The 19,753-nt window shown below is 46.0% G+C and overlaps 1 protein-coding gene across 5 annotated transcripts in view; it reads right to left on the reverse strand.

Moving 5' to 3' along the window:
- Window positions 1-19,753, reverse strand: part of MED12 (mediator complex subunit 12) — a 36,571-nt gene that overhangs the window by 9,688 nt on the left and 7,130 nt on the right. For 4 of the 5 annotated variants that reach the window (XM_037407791.1, XM_037407789.1, XM_037407788.1 and 1 more), the window contains exons 8-33: window positions 18,233-18,379; window positions 17,845-17,944; window positions 17,268-17,404; window positions 16,307-16,441; window positions 15,785-15,911; window positions 14,913-15,142; window positions 14,406-14,486; window positions 13,362-13,535; window positions 12,952-13,096; window positions 11,899-12,017; window positions 11,605-11,748; window positions 10,669-10,832; window positions 10,275-10,406; window positions 8,487-8,714; window positions 8,145-8,289; window positions 7,737-7,857; window positions 6,943-7,044; window positions 6,114-6,227; window positions 5,682-5,845; window positions 2,524-2,703; window positions 2,262-2,333; window positions 1,806-1,966; window positions 1,553-1,714; window positions 1,356-1,467; window positions 1,016-1,105; window positions 466-575 (exon numbers count right to left, since the gene is read on the reverse strand). In XM_037407791.1, the coding sequence (XP_037263688.1) occupies window positions 466-575; window positions 1,016-1,105; window positions 1,356-1,467; window positions 1,553-1,714; window positions 1,806-1,966; window positions 2,262-2,333; window positions 2,524-2,703; window positions 5,682-5,845; window positions 6,114-6,227; window positions 6,943-7,044; window positions 7,737-7,857; window positions 8,145-8,289; window positions 8,487-8,714; window positions 10,275-10,406; window positions 10,669-10,832; window positions 11,605-11,748; window positions 11,899-12,017; window positions 12,952-13,096; window positions 13,362-13,535; window positions 14,406-14,486; window positions 14,913-15,142; window positions 15,785-15,911; window positions 16,307-16,441; window positions 17,268-17,404; window positions 17,845-17,944; window positions 18,233-18,379 (3,596 nt within the window). The remainder of the gene's footprint in view (window positions 1-465; window positions 576-1,015; window positions 1,106-1,355; window positions 1,468-1,552; window positions 1,715-1,805; window positions 1,967-2,261; window positions 2,334-2,523; window positions 2,704-5,681; window positions 5,846-6,113; window positions 6,228-6,942; window positions 7,045-7,736; window positions 7,858-8,144; window positions 8,290-8,486; window positions 8,715-10,274; window positions 10,407-10,668; window positions 10,833-11,604; window positions 11,749-11,898; window positions 12,018-12,951; window positions 13,097-13,361; window positions 13,536-14,405; window positions 14,487-14,912; window positions 15,143-15,784; window positions 15,912-16,306; window positions 16,442-17,267; window positions 17,405-17,844; window positions 17,945-18,232; window positions 18,380-19,753) is intronic. The other variant, XM_037407787.1, reaches the window with a different exon arrangement.

Below are 19,753 nucleotides of genomic sequence, written 5' to 3' on the forward strand. Positions count from 1 at the left end.
GCGGAAAGGTCAAAGTCACCTGAGAAGCAGATATAAACCCTCTGCCATCATAGTAACACCAAACATTATTAGACTGCCTACAAGTCAGAAGTGCTAAGTGCTCTTCAGACTAACATCCCACACTAATCCTCCTTTTGTTTATACACCATGGGGTGTTCACACCTGAGACAAGTACAGCATCACAGGTTAAAACTGGCCTCCTGTCTACCCATTCAGCTTCTTCAAAAAGCAGGTCCAGATTCAACTCTCCCCTGCTTATCTCTCTGTATCTGGAAAGTCAAGTTTGCTCTGGATATACCAGAGCGCACTTGGATACTAGGACCTAAGTTGTGTGTAGCCTCTTTTGGCTGTCACAGTACTTCTGACAGATCATCTAGAGACAGCTAGCTCACATGAGAAAAGGGGCCATGTTAATGACTGCCTCCCTTGGGAAGTGTATGGATCAGAAGTCAGCCAGAAAGTTACTTGTTTGACTGCATGTCCACGGTGCCACTGCTGATGATGTCCAGGAGAAGCACAGCCCACTCAGTTGTCTGCTGTGTACTGCGTTGAACTGTGTCAAACATTCCCCCCACCTGGCAGAGAAATGTAGTTTAGTCACAAGGACACCATGAAGAAACCTAAGATTTAAAAGCGAGAAGGGAACCTAAACCAGAGCAACAGCTGTGCTACAGCAACTCCTACTGAGAGCTGAAGGACACTGCAGTCAGCAGGACAAACCTCAGGTGCAAGTAGTAGTGCTGTGGACTGCAAAAGCATTGAAATGGGAAGGCACATCTCCAAAACAGAGACCAAGGCTATGGATTTCATCCAGGTAAAACAGAGCAAGGGAGTTTTTTCATGCACCCTATCCCACTCAGGACTCAAGGCCTAGAAGCAGCACAAATGCCTCTCCTACTTCCTTGCCTCGGAACATACACAGTCCCTCCAGTGTGTGCATGTTCCAAAAAAAGGAAAAAAGGCAGACAACTCCTCACCCCAGATGGTTAAACTCTTTTTTTCTGCAACTGCTCACCAAATTCAGCCGTAGTTTCAGGGCCTCATGCATCAGCTGCTTGGCTTTGCAGTCATCTTGGTACTGATCTTCCCGCCAATTGGTAACAATCTAAGAAATTTAGAAGACAGGACAGACCTCACAAGCTGTACACTGAATTCAGTTTATAGAGCAGCTGGTACTGCCTGCTGTCCAGTGACTCAGAGATGGTCAGCTCAAGCACCCTATATTAACCAGGATAAGATCTTTTCCTTACTGAGCATATAATCAGGCAGACGACATCCCCAAGGATGTGCCCAACAGCCTGCCTGCTGGAGGAGCAAGCCCTTAAGGAAAGTGAGGTGAGAAGCAAGACACCTACCTGCTGCACCTGACTGTACAGAGAGGTGAGGAGGCCTTCCCGCTGCTCATCCTGTCCTTTCAAGCATGTTAGCACCAGCGACAGAAATGGCTGCTGGCTCAGGAGGGACATGCTGCAGAGAGAACAAAGGTGGAGCTACACAGCCAGGCTGGGGGATCAGCACAGCAAGCATTGCCTGCCCTTTCCTCAGGACTCACCTCTTCTGCTTCTGGCGGTCCCGCTCTTTGCGGGACGATGACCCCAGGTGTTGTCCTTTCTCTAGTTCTTCTCCAGCAGCTTTCAGCACGTGGCCCTGAACTGATGTTGGAAGCTTGGCAATCAGAGGGGCCACCAGCCACACTCCTGATCTCTCCAGGGAGCTGTGACAACACAGCAGAAAAAAGCAGTTTGCAATCCAGCCTATGATTCCAACTCATCTACGTGGCAGCTGCATGCCAGGACTACACCTACCTGAGGATGGGTTTGGATTTGTTGCTGGCAGGTGTAGCACTTGCTGAGCCACTGATACTGTTGACTCCATTGCCAGCAGAGCTAGCAGAGCTGGTCTCTGCTGACTGCTGGAATACTTCAATGGTGGCCTTGGCTATATTTTCTAACAAGGAGTTCATCTCCTGGTGATAGGGAAGAAAAGACAGCCAAGTCCTTCTCCGAGAGAACCGACAGGGACTGCACATTTCAACACAACTCAGTACAAACCCAGTTTGCCAGCTTTCCTGTGGCTGCTGCTTTTTGGGTCTCACGCTCATTGCATCCTTCTCATGCGTGTCTCTCACAGGGCTGGCTCCCTCTTCATTTACTTTCTTTCTATTCCCACTTCTGCCAGGCCACCTCCCACCACCTCACAAGCAGCCACTTCCAACACTGGCAACACACATCCCTGTATGGTCCCTCTGAGCAGAAACTCACGTTGTTTGCTGTCTGCTTAATCATGAGCTGCAGCTCCAGCGAGGACTGCCTCATGGTCCACTGGTCCAGATTCTGCAACACACACACATGCATACTTCATATGAGTCCTTATTTCTGTTCCAACTATGTCAACCCACACCCTCAGCTCCCATTGCTAGTGAGTGTCAGATCCCTCAGAGGGCTGCATTTTGGACAACCCTACTCTAATGCTACATTAGGCAATTACTAGGACACTCTGCCAGGTTCTGCCAGGAGCCTGCACCTGTAAGATGCGTTTGATCCTCTGCCGCTGAGGATTTTCTCCTTCCTCATTGTCCAGCAGCCGGTGTGGATAGCAAATCAGCTGCATCAGCCTCTGGGCTTGAGTGCTGCTCAGGACAGGATCCTGCAAGTCATTGCTGTCTTCGCAGAGGGACTTCAGGCATCGCTCACCTACCCACTCCTGCAAGATGAAGGCAGAGTCAGCGCAGTGAAACTGATGTCTGATTCCAGACCAGTGCCCCTGCTTTCGATCTCAGAGAGATGAAAGGAACACGTAAATCTCATAAAAACCTGATTAGTGCACAGTTATGCCTGATAATAATTTCTCTTCATGAACTGTACTATCCTGATTCAGCATGTGTCAGGCACAGCACAGCAATCGCAGCAGAGGAAACATCAACTTCGACAAGTCAGCAGCAGTGAAACACAGTAGCTGCTATTTCTTTTGATAAAATATTGGTATGATTTAACAGTACATAGTCACTGCCATGCCCAGGCTTCATCAAGACTGCCACTTGGGCTCAAAAGATCAGAAGGGATCACTGAAAATTATTTGGTCTATTTCCTGCACAACAAAGCCCTGGAGCTGTCCTAAATTAAATAATTCAAGGCTGCAGCTAAGGCTAAACTAGAACATGTCTTAGAGAAAAGCACACCCCTTAATTCTTAAATAGTGATGGAAAACACACTGCCATCCTTAGTAAAAACCAATGACTTTAATTCTCAAAGACTGGAAGGGTAAACAACTGACTGGATGCAAGCCACTTAAAGTCACAAATCATGAGAAGGTAGACAGAAAAAAAAAAAAAAAAAAAAAAAGAGTCAGACTCTCAATTTCAGCTGGTGGTACCTAAGCGTACAATAATAAAGGCAGCAGTTTCCAAAACAAACATGAGGTAGGCAGTACTTCACGCAATTTACAGTTAACTTGCAGCATTCGTTACTGCAGGATTTTTCCATATTGAAAATCAGGCAAATTCATGAAATTAAAATCTACAAAGGACTGTTGTATAAGCACTGCTGCAGCTGCAGAGCAAGCCTGATCAGAGAGCTCTTCCACTGAGAAGTGACAATCAGAGAAGAGATGAGAATCCAGTTCATGAAGCACAGGTGCTGGTGCTAAGCCTAGAAAGCTGGGAACAGTCCCTCTCAGCAGCACTTCAAGCACTAGGTAAAGCACAAAGATTGGGAAAGCTAAATCTCTGGTTTGAAATCCTTGTGAAACCACAGCCTAGATCTTCACCTTCATCCTAGATGAAGTTTCCACTTTCCCAACACACATGACCTGGCGAATTCTCCAATGCCTATTGCATTTCTCCCCTTCAGTGTTGCTACATCAAACTTCTCTTCCTTGCATACATAATATGCACATCCTCGGGAAGACCCTTTTTGCCACTTGCTCAGCTTCCTCCAAGAATTCAGATGTCATCTCTGATCCACTTTATGGATATAATCTCACAAATAAGTATGAAGTAAACTATCATCTTCAACCTTGAGGGACTTCTAACCTCTCTTAATCCCTGCAATGTGTCTTTACAAAACAACCACCTCCACAGGCTTCATACTACTGAAACAGAGTCTCTCATCTGTCTCTTCCCAGGAGAGCACTATGAGCATATTTTCCAAGCACAATGGACAACTCTACCACCCCAATCACCAGATTCAAGTTAGCAACTTTGACTCAGTCCTCCCTCTTGGTTCCCACTGTGGTTTAGCACAGCTCTATGAAATTAACCTTTTCAAAAGGCCAGTCACAATTACATTTATTAATTTAAACAGGCTAAAGGTCAGACCAGCAATTATGTCATAATCATACGCACCCAAGAAACAAAGCTTGAACTTAATTCTGTAGTCTGCTCCTTTTCCCCACCCTGTCATGATGAAATCTATTATAAACTATGCACCTGAATATGAGATGCAACATCACAGTCTACGGTTATGAAGGCATTCTACAGGCATTGAGAATTAATAGTCCAAGTTCTGCAGCATCCATTGCTCACACTGGAGGTGTTAATATTAAACACGTCATTTTACAGCTCTTTACAGCTGCAGGAATCCTGCAGGAGCTCTGGCACGACTTGGTGGTACTCACTGTTATCTGCTGGAATACTCACTCCTATATAGCCAGTGCTGCCAACAATTGGTACAAATAGTGATACCTGACACTGCTACTCCCTCCTGTATACACACACACACACACACTTTCCACCTGCTGCGAGTCCTTTCTACACAGACTGGGACCAGCAAGGGAATTATCTACCTCTATCAATGTTACAGTCAGGTTTCAGTAACACTAAGTATGTTGAATTCATGCTTATAAATAGGTGACTCCAATTCTTCTTTCATAGGCTGGTAACATTACTATATAGCAAGCCAACTGCTAAACCACAGCATCACAAAGCATGAAGACAGCACAGCACTGATGTGTTGTGTTTACACATTAATAATATGGACTGCAGGTTTCAAATTGCAATATGGACTACAGGTTTCAAATTGTAGCTCTATATCTTTCCTGCTGACAGGATGAATTTGCAACTGAGGCCAAGAACACCCTTCAACACCCGCTTTCATACAGTAGTGCTAACAGCCACTTCACTTTGCAACTAAGTACCTTATTAGCCAGGTTTCAGTTCCCCAAATGTCAGTTTTTTACAAAGGAACAGAAATACTGGTGCTATCACATTAGGCTAAGCAAAAGATTTTTGTTGTTGTTCCTTTAATTAAGTAAACAGGGCACTGCAAAGCCCAGGGATACATTAACAGCCTAGCTGCAAGCAACACTTAAGCTGCATTCTGAAAGGCACCATTTATCACTTCAACAAACTGTCTTTCTTGCGCTTATCTTCTCTGCCTCCAGCACACATCTCAGCAAACCACTCCCAGCACTCCCCTCCTTGGACATGAGCCCCGTGCTGTCGCCAAAGCAAAGGGGACGTGCAGTCCCTGCATACTGCGACACCTAATTCTTGACAACTGTTTGTGTGTCTATTTTTTTGTCACGGTGAGCAATTCTTAGCACCATCAGGCAGCAGAATCATCACAGGTTTCTTGACTGATGTTTTGAAGAAATACCTGCCAAACCCAACCTGCCGAAAGTCATCTGGGATATATCTGTCTGCAGGGGGAATAAGGACAAACCTAGAGATGGGACAGACTCACCTGTTGACATATACTCCTCAGCACATACTTGGCATAAATATCCAAACTAGCCGTTTCTACAGTTACTACCCGACTACCGGCCTTCCTGGTGCCCAGCTCATCATCCATGAGATCGTCAACACCTCCAGGGTGGGAAAAGCCAGAGCCTTTCAGTTCTGCATCTCCTATGAGAAAAGCACAACTGTCACTTAATCACCAATGCTAAACCTAAAGCAAAACATCCTGAGCGTTCATAAACTCTCTCTGCCATGATCTCTCCTGCAGCTAAGAGATACAAAGCTTATTTACAGCTGAATCAAAGGGCTTCAGACAAGCAACATATCCACCAAAACAGATCCCTGGCCATCGGTACAGCCAACACATGCAATACAGTGCCTTTCTCCCACCCCACTAAAAACATTCTTACAGGTTCAGGCTAACACAGGTACGCACCCAGAACAAAGACAGCCTTCAGCACTGCAAAGACCGCTCCATCCACAATACGATTTTGGGAAGCTGCCAGTAAGTGACGGTCACAGGAAGAGCGGATTCCCACCGTGGGTTTGTCTGCAAAGAGGACAATGGGGAAGGGCAATATCCAGTAAGAGAGAAAGGCGCAGGCTCCAGAGATGCCTGAATTATGTGACAGCTAGTACCGTAGAATCCAGCTCAGAGAATCCTGAGGCTAGTCCTTTTCCAAACTGTAACATGGAGTCAATTTAATTAAGTTTCACAAAGCACAGTGCCAATCATGCTGTGACAACTGAACCATGAAATCAAAATGGGGCGCAGTGCCTGTGTCATGAACTCCAAGCTCCAACAGGACCCTAACCTAGAACACAGGCTGGGATTAGAGATTTGAGCTATCAGGATACTTATGAGGAGCCAAGAACAGAGCTTCCTGGACTGTTTCCATCATCAGACAAAAAGGGAGCGCTGTAAAATAGCAGCTTTTGGCACCATGTTAAGAGGCTATACAAAGCTCAAGACATAAAAAAAAAGAAGTGATCATTACTCTAATGGCTTAGTGACAGCAAGGCCACCTCTACTGGCTGGCTTCCTGCCTCCAAGGGCCTCCTCCCCAACTTGCGGGGCTACCATGGAGTGAAATAAATGGAAGGATATTGTTCTTTGTCCTCTGCAGAAAGCAGTGTATCAGGCCTTGCCTGCTTTATTCAGAGCAAGCAGGTCATGACTCTAGTCATAGGGTCCAGTATCTCTTTTCTTAGGGTGCAAGAGCCTCAGTACTTTCACAATAAAGGCTCTACTTCCATTCACTTACTGCCATCTTGCTGGCATGGGTTCAGCTGTGGAGTCTTAAACAGATGGAGTAAAATCCGGCAGGTCAGACGTGCTCCCGGTTCTGAGTCCTGTTCACTGCAGGCTATGTAAAGAAAACAGTCAGCTGAGATTTCTTAAGCACTGAGACAGCTGACTCTCAATCCAAAAGCTATTCACAGTACACTGCCCTGGAGCAACCAGTTGAGAAGCTGCAGCAGCCTTATTGTATTTACAAATATAGAGCATGTGCAGCAATTAACATGCAAGTGAGCAAATCCATCAGTATTATCCCCAATGAAATGCACTACATTCTGCTTGCTCTGTCTTCCCAGCTTCACCCTGTCAGAGTCTGGATGCTGCAATCCCCAGAGCACAGCTAGGAAGGCTGGTGAGAGAGTAAAGGCAGAGTGAACCAGGCACCGTAGGCCCAACTGGTCAGCTGGCCGCTCTAGCCAAAGTGTGAGCTGAACCATATCAGCAGTGAGAGGCGGACTGCTGGAGTTCAAAGCTGAGGACACTGGTCAGACAGCATGGCTGATAATAACTCCATACTCATTTCAGCTCCAGAGAGTAAGACACTGAAATACCTTCACACAACCAGTTTTTGATAGAAACCAAAAGGCCAGAAACTCTCCAAAGCAAAATGTTCAATTCTTAAAAGATTGATACCATCAATACCATAAAAGAAGTATTGGAGGCATGTTGCACAACTATGGGTTCACAAAGTATCCATTAAGCACAGGCCTTTGGGCTAGAACTGAGACTAAGACCAGCTTTCTGCAGGGATGCACTTACCAGCATTGAGGAGTGAGGGGATAGCAGCACAGCGAATCAGGTCCTCCAGCAGCAAGCACTGCCGGGCAATGAGAATGGCAACAAAGGTGGCCAAGGAATCATGGAAAGATAAGTCACTGACCTGGAAGAGAGGAGATCAGCCAGTGATCACAACAGCCTCTGCCTCATTCCCTCTGTCAGCAATTCCTCAGCTTGCCTAGGAGCTGGGGGGTAGAAGGGCCCATAACCCCAGGTCAATGTCCATGATCAGCCCAGGCTGCAAACACCAAAAGGTAGCCCTGGTATTCAAAGCCTTTCCCCTGTCCTCAGAAGACAAAGCCTCCATCCCTTGTTCATTTCTGCCTTCTCCCAAGGGATCCCTCCACTCCTGCTTCAATTCCTTTTCCCCTTTTGAATGTTTGCACTTGCATCAACATTGCAGAGGAGGTCATTGAAGCCACAGGTCCCATTATTGGAGGAACAGCACAAAGCTTTGAGCACACCCAGCCACTCGGCGCTTAGAGACTTGCAGTAGCCAGTTAGCTCAGCACACAGGATAGCAATGTCGTTCACCCTGTTAAATAAATAACGAAAAAAGCAGAGGGTCAACTTTGCTACTAATGCATGCCATCAGGTGAATGATTCTCTAAGGGATCCCAGCCTTGGCTCCTTCCTCACACCCCAAGACAGCCAAGGAATGGCTACTGGCTTTCTTACCCTCACCTGAAAATTTTACTATCTCAGTAGAGCCATGAAAGTTCTGCTTCTCACCTGTCTGGATCGTGGTGTCCCACACATACATGCATAAGTGCATTACAGACAAAACTGTAACGGTTGGCTGGGTTTTCATTGAGGCTCTTTCCCAGGTTGGTGTATGTAAAGTTATGTGCAGATGGATTTTCAATAGTATCAATCATGAACTCTGGTTCCCATAGCATATTGGAGTCAGATGGCTCAACATTGCAGTAGATTGTGTTCTTCACCTTGGAGCAGAAGTCACTAAACAGGACAGGAAGGAGAGATTAGGAACACAAAAACCTAAGATTCCACTGAACTCTGACAAGCAAAGCAATCCTGCGCAAGACAAGCCCTCCCTCAGCATGAACGTGGAAACTCAAGATCACTGTGTACCAACAAAGTCTCTTCCAAAAGAGTGAAGCTGGTTCTTTGCTGGGGAAGCACCTGGAAGTTATCCAGGTAGCATATATCCACCACTACGAAAAGTTTAGAAGGGAACAAGGACAATCCTGTGAGTATTATTTTATGATTAACAACACTAAACTTAATCTGCCAGTTTAGTACTCGTCACTATCACTGTGCCCTACTACAACAACCTGCAGCCAACTTCTATTGTTACATGCTGAATAACAGTTATATGAAAAGTTTTGCTATCACCACTCATACAACTTCCAATATACAGAACAGCACGAGCACTAGCCGAATCCTATGAGACTCCTCAGGGAGGGATCACCCTCAAAATACAAACTCCTTCTCACTCCTTGTCTCCATCTCTAACCTATTGTTTGCCTGCTACAGGATATTCCCTTTTATCTGTGGCCATTTACTTCAAAGCCTTGCTGAACAGCTTTTAGGAATTCAGTTAGTCTAATATCAGGTTTCTCATTTCCATATGTGTAGTGACTCCCTCAAAGAACTCCAATGCACCTGTGACCACAGCACGCCCTGTTCCTCTCGATTCAGTCCAGAGAGAGACTTCAAAGGCTCTCAGCAGCCAGAAGCTTAGCTAACTGACATCAAGGCACAAGCCACTCTCAGAGCCCCTCAACAGGGGGTTACACGGAGAGTTAGATGTTCCTATGGCATGCCTGCACAGGAAACACTGATAGGGAGCAGGGGCTGTGAGAGAAGACAAAGTGAAGCACTGTACTGGGAAACAGGGCTGTCAGGAGAATTACCCGTTCACAGGATCATGTAAGCAAAAAGCCAGAGAGATCTGTGGACTCCATCTCTGAGCTGCTAAGGGAGGAGATCCACAGGGAGCTGGTGAGGGGGACAGTTCCCAAGTGAAGAACTGCAAAGAGCAGAAGACCACAGAGTAAAGTAAGCCCACAGGACAGAGCCTGGGGGGCAACACCAGCAGAGCAGAACCTGAAGAGCCAACAGGGGCAGAACAAGCACAAGGACTGCAAAGTAGCACAGGAACAAACCCAGAACCAAACAGTGCAGGTTCAGAACCAGCCCAAGGATTATTAGGGTGCTGAGCATAAGCAGAGCACAACCTTCAGGATGAAGTGCTCAGTCATCAGAGTTTGGTGGGAACAGATCTCTCTACTTCTATCCTCTAGGAATGGGGTAAGAACAGACACGTGGATGTGCAGAGGACTACCAAAGGCAATTTACCAAAACCGTGACGGTCTAAGAGTAAAGATTACACACTGGGTCATTACTGCCTGTAAAACAGGCACTACTCCCAAGGCTTCAGTCCTCCGCTGAGACGGTATCAGGGACAATCACATCAAACAAGACCACAAGCAAAAGCTTAAGCTAAAGGTGCTATACTAGTCAGTACCCACCGCATCCCACCTGCCTCAGCCTCACCTGAAGAGCTCCCCAAATTTACTTTTGAGGTGACTGCAGGATGTATACAGGTCATAGAGATAGGCCAGGATACAGCGCTCCGCTGAGGACCCATCCGAGCGGTTCATGCCATGTTTCACCACCCCACACAGACTGCACAGAGACAAAAAAAAAAATGCTGCAGCAACACAAAAAGAAAATCTGAAGGAATAATTTCATTACACAGATATCTTCCTGAGCTCACAGCAACAGCGTGCGCTAAGTAACATATCCTGTCCCCCATAAATTCTGTGAGCTGAACTCTCAGGCACAAAGTTGCTGCCTTTTAGGAAGGATATAGATACATCCCTGCCCCTTACAAGCCCCCAGAAGATACGCTGCTTCATTCCACACAGGGAGGTGAAGATTGCCTTACCCTTCAAAGACCTGAGCCATCTGGTCCTGGTTCAATATAAGGCAGGAGTGGTAGTGCCGCAGCACAGCCACGATGCACAGGCACAAGCTGGTGGTGTAGCTGCCAACAAGGTCGGAGGATTTCAACAGCAGTTCTGCCTCCACCACGCTCAGTTCATTCAGCAACTGCACCCAATGACAGAAAAACCCTTCAACAGCCACAGGGGTAAGGTATGGTCAGAAATGGAGCAGGCACACCACACTCACAGCCTATAGGACCTGCCAGGAAAGGGACTGGCAGGCACTTTCTGCCTAGAGATGTACCCCTGGAACAGTTGGCACCCCAAACTTAGGCACAATGTCTCACTCAGGCAGTACAAGGGGCTGTCAGTGCTTGGGTATCAGAGAGTGACTGGGATATTGCCACGGGTAGTAGCAGACAGCTTGTTCGGTAATTCTGTCCTGTATAAATCTAACTCAGCTCCCTTTTTAAGGTTAACAGCCTCAATTCCATCAGCAACCGTAGCAAGCCTTCAAGAGACACCTGGCACAGGCTGCAGAAACAGCAACAGGATTTTAGCAGGATCCAGAAGGCAGCCTGCACTGCCATGTGCCAAGGATCCTTCCAGGGGAGCAAGGTGGGAGAGCTGCCAGAGACAGATGATCCCCTTCTCACTCAGAACAAGGCCTTGCTGCAGCCAGGGACAGAGATGCAATGCAAGTCCTTTGGAGACAACCTTGAAATTGCTGGAAGAATAATCCTCACAACAGAACATGTAAGACTACCTACAGCTGCAGCCCAGGAGCACTGCAACAACCACATAATCTGATCACCTCCATAACACAGGTTAGAGGGTCACCAATGATCCCAGGAGCAGCTCAACTATCACAGCACAGATCTGCTGCCTTTCAGGCTGATGAACCCCTCCCAGGAACCATTTGAGCACAATGTGCTTACCTGGATGGCAAAGTCGATAAGACCACTGATATTGAGTGAATACTCCATCAAGTCAAATATGAACTGCACGTGCTGTACCAGAGGCAAGTGGTATGACATTCCCAAGGCAAAGCTGGTGATCTGTTCCAAGACATTGCGAGATACCTGCAAGGGCAAGATGACACACAGTACTATCTCCCCTTGCAGAAGTCCCCCAGCAGGCCCATCTCCCTTTCCCTCCAGGAAGCTGCTCTCAGTAATGCAAAGGGACACAGTCAGGGCTCAAGAAGGACAGCAGTTTTGAAAGGGTCATACCTGAGATGTGACTTGGTGCTGATCAAAGTGAGAAAGGTGCTGGAACTTTGCAAATATATCTTCAGCTGTTGGGAATGCTTCTGGCTTGCTCTTTTTCCTCTTCTGACCTTCCTCTCCACCTACCAAAGTTGGAAAGGTCAGCAAACGGTATTAGGCTATGTTCCCCATCAGAGGAAGACTAAACATCAGTCATCAGCACTGTCAGTCCCTCAGCAAGACCAGCCCCTGCCATGCAGCATAGCCAAAAAGCCCGAGTCCCACATCTTAAGCTGATAAGGACCATCTTGAAATCAAAACTAATAAACTGCTGAGGAAGGAATTCCTAACCCGAGAATGACAGCAGGGTTAACACCTGGTTTATCCTAAGTGAAGGTACTCTTTGGATGGAGAAAATATTTTTTCTCTCAATGTAGAGGTACACTGATTCACTGATGAGAACAGATGTCCTAGACTGGAGATGTCCAGCCTCAAAATTTGTCAGAGCACCCCACCTTTTAAAGAATCATCTTTCTACCACATTGCAAGTTGCCTTTCAGGAATCGGAGTAAGAGAGAAAAAAAATTGTAGCCAGATTCTCAGCTGATGGAACGCAGAGGCTTCCTACTGATTTTACACAGCTATCCAAATTTCCTATACTATGCATTTAGCACGTGCCCCAAGCATGATGGCGTGCTCCATTTAATCAAGATCTTTAACAAATATGCATAGGCAAAGTCCTCTTTGTTTCTTGTGCAAGGATCTAAATGCAAGAGCTAAAGCAAATAAAATCTGAAAAGCCAAAGTTTTGGCCAGGGTCTCACTCAGAACCTGGTATGATGTAATCCTCTTCTGAAGAAAAGTTCAATTAAACAGATACTGTCAGCAGGAAACTGGTCGTCTTAGTTGCTGGTTAGTATGTTTGGGAACAGAGCACCATTCCAGACTCTCGGTGACTGATACAGCTTACCAGGCACTGTAGATTTTCTATAATCCTTTCACTGTGAGACTCCAAAGGAGCCAGCCAACTGGAACGATGCTCCTACTTCAGAAAAGAGTGGCTCAAGCTCTACTAACCTGTCTCTGCAGTGCTCTTTCTATTTAAGACTTTTAGAATGTCTTTGGTTATTTTCTTGATCGTATGCCGAGCATCGTCCCGTTGTTTTCCAACCCCAAAAAGAACTACCAACCGTTGGTTACACTCGTGGCTGCATGACTCCTCCTAGGGAACCAAAAGACAACTGCATTAGCAACTATGAGGCTGAATGCTTTAATTTTGTTTCACATCTGGATCTCTTAAAAGAAAAGGAAAGCTTCATCTCAGAAGTTGTTCTGGGAGTAAGCAAGGAGACATCTTACGCAGATCACTTCCTGCAGCAGTGAAGGAAAGCATGACTGCTCCTTACCCACCCACAGCTGTACTGCAGGGAAACACAGCAGCCTCATGACCAGCGCACAGGGCAACAACAGGTGAGCAGATCTCATACCTGAGGAATAGGAAAGTGTGTTGCATACTGGATGTGCCGAGGCTGGTCATACAGGGATGCTAACATTCCTTCCACAGATTTATCCTTCAGCAAAGGCTTTGCTTCCTTTTCAGGATCTGGTTTCTCAGGGGAAGGGCTGGCTTTAGATTCACAATGCATTGGAGGAGAAAACATCTAGGGAGATACAAGAATAACAAAAGGTAGTTAGGAAATACGGTCATGCAACAGTGAAGATGCTGAAGGAAGGTTTATCTGCTCAGGCCTAAAAAAAAGCAGGAAGAGGGAGGGTTGGAGAAGCATCCTGTTCTTAAGGCAATGACCAAGGCAATGTGCGAAGTGTTCCCATATCTGCTTCCAGTCCATGTTGTATAGAGAGTTAAAAACAATAGGAAATAAATAACCACAACTTAGAATTTTGGGAACAACAACATCCACAGAACAAGCAAGGATCCTGGGAAAGCCTCATAGCTCTGCACATCACACCTGCCTAACATGTACTTTGAAAGGCCAGAAATGGCTGGAGGAATGTAGGTACTCAGGGACTTTTCAACCACCCCAAGTTACTTTTATTATCAAGTGCTTTAGAGTGTTGTGCAACCACGAACTACGCACACAAATATGAAGAACTGTAAAACTGAAAAAGTACTGGCAGCCACACACACGAGGATAGCAGAGTCTTCTCCCAGGTGACCAAGAAAACCCTGGCTGACAGTAAGTCACTCCCAATCTCCTGGTGCTATCATAGTCATCCAAGCAGTCCACTTCCTATCCTGCCCAAACACTGGGCTGGCAGTGGCTAGAGCCTAAGAGATCCCAAGAATGACTGGGACTCACTCTACTCTGATGGACTCCCAACCTGCATCAGTAGGTTATATGGGCCTTTTTACAGTGTCAGCTGCCTTACAACCCAGCCACTTCCAGCTTACTGGCGCTACAGCAGTGGAGGGAGTACGCGTACAAAAGCAAAGCACACACTGTCCCCGGTCCCACTGCAACATATTGACCTATGTACTGAGTAGCCAGCAGAAAAATGCAGGAACATACCGAAAAGTCTGTCTTCTCCATGTCATCAAAGAGCATGTTGGAGTTGTGGTCAATGTCCATGGTTTCAGAAAGACCTGTGTCCTGGGAACAAACAGAGCAGCTTTGCATCTCAGTGATGCACCAGGGAGCAAGAGAGTATTTATTTACTACAGCACTCGATGTCCTTGTTGGACAGTGACAGCAATATGTCAACACACCCACGATACCTGGCAAGTTGAAGCCTAATACACTGCAAACATCAAGGACGGGCCTCACACAGCACCTCATGATACGCTGCTCTGCCCCGAGCAGTGCAAGATTTTCCTGTCTACCCCTTTACATTCTAAGCCACTCTAAGACTTCTACTTTTAAAACTGAAAAGCTAAGGAAATAGGTTGGGGGAAGGAGAAGCATGAGTTGCTGGTATATCCTCCAGCAGGTAATAGCAAGGAGGCTGCAAAGCTGGTAAAAACGGACAAGCACAACAAGGGGACATGTACAAGGTGGCCATGGTGCTTGTGCTCTCACCTCTAGTTTGATGCCACTGTTTCCCTCTGTCTCCTTCCTGTCGTGCTCTTCAGCAGGATCATCGAAGGGTGAGGGCGGGCGAGGCCCATGAGAATCCATGGCAAGATCACCCCGGGAGATGAGCGTGCACATGTAGATGTTGTGAGAGAAGACATCATGCCGGATTAGCTCACAGAACAGCAGCACCAGGTTAAAGAACTCCACCTTCTCATTTTCCTTCCCAGGATCAGCTGAAAGGACAAAACAGTCAGGGCTGTCAAGAGTTCTCCTGCAACACCATGAGCAACACCAGCCACCTAACCTAGGGCTAGAGAAAGTGTTTCCAGAGATTTAAACGTAGTGACTGATACACAGTTCTGAGATTACAGCAGGGACTAAAAGCAGAAAGCTCAGTTTCAACAGGTGGTAATTAAGTCAAACGTTCTCCAGTTAGTCGCACAAACCAGAGGCATAGCCTGGAAGTACCATTCCCAGGTGCACAAACAGTTGCCTACATCACTCAGAGTTGGATCCTGTCCCCCTTAATCTGTTCACAGTACTTCCACTGAAAGACTGTTCCAGACCTTTGTCACTTACTAGTTAAATCTGAAAAACTTTTAAAAGTTCTCAGCCTGAATTAATTCCCTATCAGGCTATACTCATTTATTCTTGGCTAACACTCTGTTAACAGAAGTGCTTCTGCATTATCTTTCTGTCATCTGGCCTTCCAGGCTGCTTCCCTTCCCTCTCCAAGGTACGCTGTGGATCGCAAGGAAGCCAGAGAGAGAATTCAGGTACATTCAAGACCTACCACAAGAGAATAGCATACAAATCCAAAGTTTGCAGGAGAGGGAAAGCTAGAAACTGGGAGACCACAAGTTCTTATTACATACTTAGCATAGGAGCTTGAGTGTCAAGGAACTGCATAAGGACATCCTGAAAGACAGGAGCGCTGGCTGCTGAGAGAGAGCCTGAGGAGATGGAGCCCTTCTCATCCACAACTTCAGAGTCCCCACATCTCTGTAGAAACAGAAAAAAGTACCAACTGCTGTCATAGAGGAGAAACTATCTGTAAGACCCACAAGTGTCTTCAAGAGACTTTTTCTATCTTGCATTTACAGGAAAGTCCCCCCACAGGTTTCTGTAAGCTACTTCACAGTCTCCAAGTATGCCAGTACTTCCACACTGCCATCACTTGTCTTCAAACGTACCCAAGAAATGGGATGCACACCATCCCACAGGCTCATTTATGACCTACTTTGGATTAGATGGAGCAAATGCCACAATTAACAGCACTAGCGTTCAGAGGCACTGTGTTGATCAGCCTTTGCCTTTCAGTGTAATAGTTAGATAACTGACTTAGGTAACCTCTGCTCTCCTTTCCTGCTGCTAGCCTTCCAGGAATAAGGACTTACCTCAGCCTCTATCTCTGCTTGACGCTTCTCCAAGAGTTTGGCCACAACCATAGCCCTGTGGCGTCCAGAACGTTTATAACTGACAGCCCATTCGCACAGTAAGGCCACCACTGCATCATCATCGGGGGAGATCTGCTGAGATATAAGCCCTACAGTGAGAACCTGAGCCAAACTGAAGAGGTGAGCAGCCCTAAAGCCTCCATTTGCATATAAGCGAGTCTACTTCTAGTAGAGCACAGCCCGAAGACTGCTATATTCCCCTCTTCCTAACATAGAGGACAGATATCAAACTAGAGCCTTCCTGCCTTCTCTCTGCTTTGACTCCACTTTGCAACATGAGGTGATCCACAGCCCTTAACAAATCTCCAGTCTGGCTTTGCTTCAGAAAATCATCTCTCTTCCAGCAGCACATCTATGGAATGCTAATCTTAGCACAGAGCGAAAACCAGCTTCTCAACAGAATTATACAAAGTATGCAAACTGCCAGTCCTGCAGCTCACTTCCGGGAACCAATGCAGTACTGGCTGCACCATGGTCCTACATATCAAGTAGGCTAAGAGGAACTTGAACTGTGAGCTCCCAGACTCCAAGGAAACAGCTACCAGCCCAGAATTTGACAAGACTAGCATTTACTTCTCTCAGACACATAGCATGTCTTTATCATCGATCCGCCATCTGGACTCATGTCTTCCATCAGAAGACTCTCCTCAGTCAGCTGCGTGGATTCCCTCAAGCTTATATGTATTTGTTAGCATAGACTTTCTAGAGCAGACCCCCCATTCTCAGTTTAGTACCTCCCTAACTTAAGGCTGCACGAAATCCTTTTTAATGGAGAACACATCTCTTGGCCAAAGGCCACTACCTAGTTAGCTCTCGGCAAACACAGGACAATAACAGTGGAATATAAACAAGAATATAGCCACATCCAAGACCAGGGCCCAGCACCAACATCCCAAAGCACCTCATGACTGTCTTTGGTTGGACCCAGCCCAAATATCCTGTTATACAAGGAATCCAAAGAGTTGCTGAAGTCAGATCTTTCAAAGCTGTGACTGTCCAGAACTTCTAAAGTGTGCAAGACACGGCCGATAGTGAAACCTAGAAGAGAACAGAGAAGAGAAGAAAAATGCGTATTTGGAGACCGGTACAATGGACTCTGTAGCAAAAGTCTGTGTGAGCTCATTGCTCAGGAGACTGCCTAAGGAAAGCTGCACCGGTCAGGCAAGGGTCCACCTAGCTTTGTATCCTGACTCTCACAGTGGCCAACAGCAGACATAAGGGGAAAGCATCAGCACATGGCACATGTACCAGAGAACTATACTCTTGTATATGTTTCCAGCTTCCAGTAACAGAAGCTCCCCCTGGGAAACAGACCCACGCAAGATTTTGCACTGGCAAGAAACTATTTGTGGTTTTTTTTAACTGCTGACAGTAAAACACCAATGTCATCAAATAGGAAAAAACAAAACAGGCAGACAGGAACTTTCTCAGGGTAACACATGAAACAGGGAGAAAAATTTTAACCTACAGCAAGTTACCTGCTGTGGTTTCCTGGCACTTGTCAAATGACCAGCGAACCTCCACAGCCTGACCACGTTCCTTTATCTGCTGCTCAATTTCACGCAGCTTTGCCCGTACCTAAAAGTAATGGATTGTGTAAACATACAAAACCATGCCTTAAAAGTCCTGTGTACAAAATTATCAGAAAACAAAGAGCATGACAGTAAATCTACTGAAGATTAGACTTCGCCTATCTTCCAGGACACCAGTCTTGCTTATAGCAAAACAGGAGCAGTTAAAGCCTTGGGAGCGAGACTCCAAGCTCCAGTTCAGCTTATCACACAACATGAAAAGAAAATCCTGAAAGAGTTAAGATACAGCTATTATCCTGGACAACAAGAGCTGCCTTTTTTGAAAGCTGCTCACCTGCTGTGTAAAGGCTGAATTCCCTCCTGGCATGGGCAAGTTGGATGGGGCTATAGGCAGGTGGTCCAGAGGAGAGCCGGTCTTTATCCTGCTGTCAGTCAATGAGTAATGCCACACAAGGGCACTTGGGCAACACAAAATTATACTCTGCAACAGATGGAGCAAAACAAGGTCAAAACAATTAAGTTAGATCACTTTCTACAGAAATAACCACTACTTTATCCTACTGCCCGGGCATTCATCGTCCTGTACACGTATTTACTATTTGGGGTTTTTTTGTTCCAAGCTCTGAAAGGGTCTTTGTGCTAAAGACTATACTACAGTAGAAAGAAGTAAACTAGTATTCTTGCCGCACTGAGTTTCTTGCCCTAGGTATGCTCAGGAAGCCAAGACCAGAGTTCCACGCTATCCAAAAGCAGTAACACGTTGCTGCAGAGCTCCTTGCTGCTTCTAAACAGAACTTGTTTTGTACAACTCACACCACCAACATAAAACCTCGTGGACCACCAACCCTCGTGGTCCAGAAGCAGCATTTACATCAGTGACCTACAGCCCTCATCAAGAGTGAGGTGTGAGAAGAAATACAAGTCAACAGACCCAAACTCATTATACTATATTAATAATTACAAGTATGATTACAGTAATGATTATAATAACAATACTATTATATATGCATTTTCATTCTTTTATGATCTTGTACACACACCCACACAAACACAGACAAAAACTTTACTGAACGGTTCCTAGGATATGCTCCTACAGCTTCCAGCTCACAAGAAGCTGCATGTTAAGATGTGCAACCAAGGCTGTTATAAACATCAAACCAAAGCATCCATCCTGTCTTGAGAACATGTGAGCAAAGGTTAATTACATACACAAAAATGCATCTGTTTCCAGCCTGACTTTACCCAGCTGCAACTTCCAACCACTAGATCTTACTCTGCCTTAGCCTTATCTACTATCTGCAGATCAGAAATGCTCTTCTGAGACACACTAAACAAGATCAGATCATTATTAACCAATCTGACCTTTTTAAGAAGGTTGTGTTCAAACCCCAAATCAGCCAAATCTTTGAGGTGTATATACTCATATTTTCCCTAAAGTAAACTCCCCAAACGCAGGATTTTTATATTTAGAAAGACATGTTTTATCACACAGAAACTAGAAAACAAACCAAACTAAACTTTTAAAAGTGAAAGTGACCAAGACAGACGTAATGGGAATATAAAGGGGTTATTTATAACTCCTGCATTGCTCTCTGGTCCTTGCAGGCAGATTGTTACTTCTAGCCAGCTGTACTCCAGGAATTTTCTCTCTTTCAAACATGAGAGCTGGCTGGCTGTTTCTTGATCCTGTCAGGGCTCCTTGATCTCAAGTTTCTTTGTTGAGTTGCAGGTTCCCAAGCTCTGTGCTTGCCTTCCTCCTCACCTCATACTCCATCCCGCACTCTCTGGAATCTCCTCTGCTTTAATGCGCTCCTTTCCTCCCCTGCAAGGAGCAAACTCCACTCCTCCTGCAGGG

Source organism: Falco rusticolus, chromosome 14 (assembly GCF_015220075.1).
Source record: "Falco rusticolus isolate bFalRus1 chromosome 14, bFalRus1.pri, whole genome shotgun sequence".
Classification (NCBI taxonomy): Eukaryota; Metazoa; Chordata; class Aves; order Falconiformes; family Falconidae; genus Falco; species Falco rusticolus.